The sequence below is a fragment of the Trifolium pratense genome, linkage group LG2, assembly GCF_020283565.1.
Source record: "Trifolium pratense cultivar HEN17-A07 linkage group LG2, ARS_RC_1.1, whole genome shotgun sequence".
Lineage (NCBI taxonomy): Eukaryota > Viridiplantae > Streptophyta > Magnoliopsida > Fabales > Fabaceae > Trifolium > Trifolium pratense.
In genome coordinates, this window is record NC_060060.1 from 62,678,120 (window position 1) to 62,683,113 (window position 4,994).

Genomic DNA, 4,994 nt, shown 5'->3' on the forward strand with positions numbered 1-4,994 from the left:
AGTAAAACTAGAACATAGTTCAGGTTTAGTGCTCATGTGCGCGCCTTGCAGCCAAATTGCAGGCCTCACCCTGCCTTGAACCAAACAAGCAATGCTGCATTGCTCCTTGACTTGACTCATGCTCCTATCATTCCCAAACCAGTTTTAAGCTTGAGAAATTATTCCAATTTCAATGGTTTAGTCAGTAGATCAGCTAGTTGATCCTCAGACTTACAATGAATAAGCTCCATTGTTTCTTCCTTCACAAGGTTTCTCAAGAAGTGAAACCTGATGTCTATATGTTTACATCTTTCATGCATAATGGGATTCTTAGACCGCTTAATTGTGGAACTATTATCACAATAGATTCTAGTACAGCCAATTTGATTGTGTGTCAAATGCTCCAAAATATTCCTCAACCATACTCATTGAAAAGCACATGAGGCAGCTGCAACATATTCAGCTTCTGTGGTTGACAGAGTGACAATGGCTTGTTTCTTTGAAGACCAAGAAATAGCACCTGAACCCAACATAAACACATAGCCAGATGTAGATTTCCTGTCATTCAAGTCTCCAGCATAGTTAGAGTCTGACCAACCAACCAGCTTAAGTGATTTCCTTGCTTCACTTTGGTATATGATTCCATCAGTCAGAGTACCTTTTAAGTACCTTAGAATTCTCTTCAGAGCTGCAAAATGTAATTCAGTAGGCCTATCCATATACCTAACAACCGGGCACACAGAGTAAGCCAGATCAGGCCTTGTTGCAAGAAGATACATTAAGCATCCAACCATTTGCTTAAATTCCTTTGCATCAGTAGCTTTTCCATTTTCATCTTTTACTAACTTGCAACCAGGTACAATGGGGCTACTTACTTTATTGCAGTTTTCCATACCAAACCTACTTAAAATCTCTGAAGCATACTTGTGTTGATTAATGAATATTCCCTTCTCATATTGTGTTACTGTTGAAGCAAAATCCTTTTTGATATGTGTTTTAATGACAACAAACCTTATGAAATAAATGTTAAATTTTATGAATGGTGATCTACTGATGGTTGCACTTGAGTTTTTGTTCAAAGACAGATAATGACAAAAGTGGACGAGCTAGAGACCGCTCACATCAACAAGTGCATTTTATATACTCAAACAATGAAAGAATTGAAGTATCATCAGATAATTACAACATTAGTATCACAAGCTTCATGAAGATTTTTAAAGACTGTTGTTTGAATCATACGAGGATTCATTGAACGTTCAAGCAAGAAAGTGAAATTCATGCTTAATAGTCTTCATCTTCACCACAAGGTTTACAATGGGAATTAAATATTCAAGGAAGATTAAGAGGATCGTAGTTGAAGAATCAAGATGGAAAAACCTGCATCACAAGCTACAAAAGAATATATTTGATGTTGTGTGACAAAACTTACATTGAGTTTTGTACTACATGCTTTGAAGAATTACAATTGCAATTAATGTCAAAAGGAATGATGCATGTACGAAAGATCTTCAAAAGCTACTCAAAGTATCATCCTACCAAAGCTTGTCAAGATGACAATGTTTTGAGAATGATCTTCCACGAGGTTTTCAAAAGAGCTTATGCACAATGCATAAAAGATTAATCATTCTCAATGATGAGTACACTCACGCCTCCAATAAATAATCTTAAAGATACTCATTGAACAAGCAACAATGTGTGCAAAACTTCAAAGAGGAATTGTGGGAAGTTTGCAACAACAAAAGAATTCAAAGTTGATTGACCAAAGAAGATATTATCTTCTCATAAAGAAAAGAAATATTATCAACTCTTATGAAACAATGTTCTCATCATGAACATGTTTATTTTCCTCAAGAGCATTCATATCAGTTCAGCACAATTACAAGAATCAACTTTGAAGAAGAAATCATTTCAAAGGTTGAATTATAAGTCAGTAGAATGTTCTGAGATCGGTCTCCCAAGTTTGCGTGTTCAAGGATAATCACTTTTCATAAGTCAACTTGGTACAAGACAAGAATGAACTTTTATATGAGAGTTATTCCAAGGATCATAGCAGTAGAATAAATCATATAAGGCAACGAATGAATTATGACTAGAGAACATTCTCTTGTTGTCATATTCAAGGAGTTACATGAACATATCTCTTGCCAAGGTTTATGATTCCCTCATGGACAACTGGTGATGTTATTTAGACCAATGAAAATGCAGCAACAAAGAGTACATACAGCTTGCAAGGAAGCTTCACATCTGATCCAAGTACAAGAGTATGACAAGGGTGGCTACATTCTTCCATAAAATAATAATTCCTTTACTATTCATGTGTCCTTTAAAGGACAAGTGAACAATTGCTACTCTATGCCTTTGTTGAGGTTTTACAGTTGTTTGACAACTTGCAACAGCTCATAAATTCGTTGGTCTCCAACATCCTGGAGGATGATCTCTCAGGTTTTTGCACTTAGGTGGCAATCTTATCCAAAGGCATTCAAATCTAATTTCCACACATGGGGAATATGTTTGCAACAGATATATACTCAGAAACAACTCATTGACAGTTGGCTAAAGAATATTTCTGCCATCAAGTACAATGTGACAGTCAGAGACCATCGGAAGAATGATCTCTTGAAGCATCTAAAGGACAGATTCACATGGACTGTTTTGTTTCTCTCACAACAGCTATTTCTATACTCTCAACGGTTATAATTGATGTTCAAACTACAGAGGGACATCTCCATCTATAAATAGCATGGTTGGTTGCACAAGAAGAGCAAGAGTTCAAGCTACAAATCATCAATACTTGTTTTTGTCAAACAAGTCATAAAACTCTTCTTTTATCATTCACACTCAAAGATCTTCATTCTCATCTATACTTCTGGTATATTGAGTGTTTTTATTTGCTTCTCAAACTAACCTTTGAGTTTCAACAAAGCAAATATCTCAAGAGACCACTTTGCTACACAACTCACTTTTAAGTGGTTGTATCTTTGTCTCTTCTTTTTCACTCATACTCCAAGCTCTCTAGAAAAATAGGATCTATATTTCATGAGTATTTTGAGTGTAATTCATTTGTAAGCTTCACAACCGGTTAGGTGTGATTAAAAGCTTAGATCCAGAAACCATTGATAATCTTTGTAAGGATCTTTCTCAAGTCAGTTTGTATTAAACTATTTGAGGTTACCTTGTTAAGGTAGATCAGCTTGTGATAGCTGGGTACTTTGTGATCTTGGTTTTATATCACAAAGGGTCTTTGATATGAGCTTAGATCAAAGGGAAGAATTGTAATCTGGATGTAGATTACAGTGGAAAACTCACAGGCGTGGGGACTGGACTAGCCTAGGATTCGGGTGAACCAGTATAACTTTTGTGTGTGAATCTCTCTTACCTTTAACTATTTATTTTCTGTAAACACGCATCACACAAACCACTTAATTTACTTTCACTTTGAATTCTAACACAGCAGAGAACATTCTCCGAACACAGCAGAGAACATTCTTCAAGCTGTTTTATATTTTACTAACATTTATCCAAGTATCCACTTGAGATCAATTTTGTAGAGTGCAGGATTAAATTTTTAAAAGGGTCACAATTCAAACCCCCCGTTTCTTATGACTATTTCTTCCACTTCAATTGGTATCAGAGCACTGCCTCTAAGGTTTGAGCACTTAACAGTGTAAGAGGAAAAGATTCGGGAAGAAGTGATGTCAAAATCTGCAAATCAAGAGGAAAAAGAAAGCATCTGTCTAATGGTAAATGAAGAGGTAACAAATTTTAAACCTTGTTTTTTATGTATAGAAAGGGATGTTGAATTTGATAGTCTTCTAAAAGACTCAAATTGTTTATCTAAAAAATGTACATTTTTAGAAAATCAATTGTTTGAGATAACGAAAGAAAATGAGAAACTACAAATCTTGAATGATAAATATTTTAAAACTATTCAAGAATTGCAATACTCTCATTTGAAAATGTTTGAACAACAAAATATTAGTAATGAGAAACAATTCACAAATCAACTTCCAGAATGTTCTAAAATCCATGAAGAGATTGTTGTTTTGAAAGAAAATGTTTTAGAATTGAAAAATGACACAACAAGGTCGCTAAATTCTCTTCGGAACTTTTCAAAACATAAAGGAATTACAAGTAGTAACTTTTGGAAAAATTAGTTTAGGTTGTAGAACTTTTCATAAACAAAATCCATGTGAGAATTTTATTGCTCATCATAAAGATAAAAAAAAATACAAAGATACAAATACTCATATTGTTGCAAATATGGTCATATTGATTCCTTTTGTTTTAAGAAAAAATTCAAAAGAAAAGAACATTTTCAGAACATTCTACAAAGACATTCTTACTCCAAAACTTCTTATAAGAGATCAACTTATCATCATAAGAAGAAATCTTATAAGAGGAATAACACTAACCTCCAAGGACCCAAATCATTATGGGTACCAAAATCATTACTAACTTGTGTTGCAGGAATGTTTTCAAGTAATCAAGAAAAAGCTTTGAAGCTTGAAAAAGTAATACTCAATGAGTATGACATTAGAAAGACAAATATTTCCTCATATTTAAAAAGGAGTAATGGTGAATCTGCAACCTTTGGAATCATTGACCAAAATCAAACCAAAGGTACATGTATCATTAGTAAAATGTTTTTTTGCACAAATTAAGGACGATTGATATGGTTAAAAGTCAAACACATAATGTAACGACCCAAATTTATTATTCACTATTTAAGTGTTTAATTATTTGGTGATGTGGTTTTTAAGTAAGATAGTAACTTTAAGTTATTTATCGAGAGTTTTAGTTAACGCGCGAGTTAGTGAGAGTTAACGCGAGTTGGGCCAAGTTAGTGGGCTTGAGGCCCAATGGGCCTTGTCTCATGAGTGGGGGGCGCTACTTATAGCCCATTAGAGAGAGAAAGTTTCATTTTTCTTGTTCTTGGGAGAAGTAGAGAGAAGGGAGAGCAAGAGGAGAGCTAGAGCAAGAGCTTGGAGGAGGGATTCAAGGAGCAATCTTCGTGA

The 4,994-nt window shown here is 34.5% G+C and overlaps 1 protein-coding gene across 1 annotated transcript; it reads right to left on the reverse strand.

The window, feature by feature from the left end:
• Positions 1-404: 404 nt before the first annotated feature.
• Positions 405-872, reverse strand: LOC123905184 (secreted RxLR effector protein 161-like). The gene has a single exon (XM_045954813.1). It carries the CDS (start codon positions 870-872, stop codon positions 405-407), a length of 468 nt encoding a protein of 155 aa, XP_045810769.1.
• Positions 873-4,994: the final 4,122 nt, after the last annotated feature.

Bases quoted from the DNA above. Each gene is read 5' to 3' on its own strand.
- LOC123905184 (XM_045954813.1), bottom strand. From the start codon at position 872: ATGGAAAACTGCAATAAAGTAAGTAGCCCCATTGTACCTGGTTGCAAG.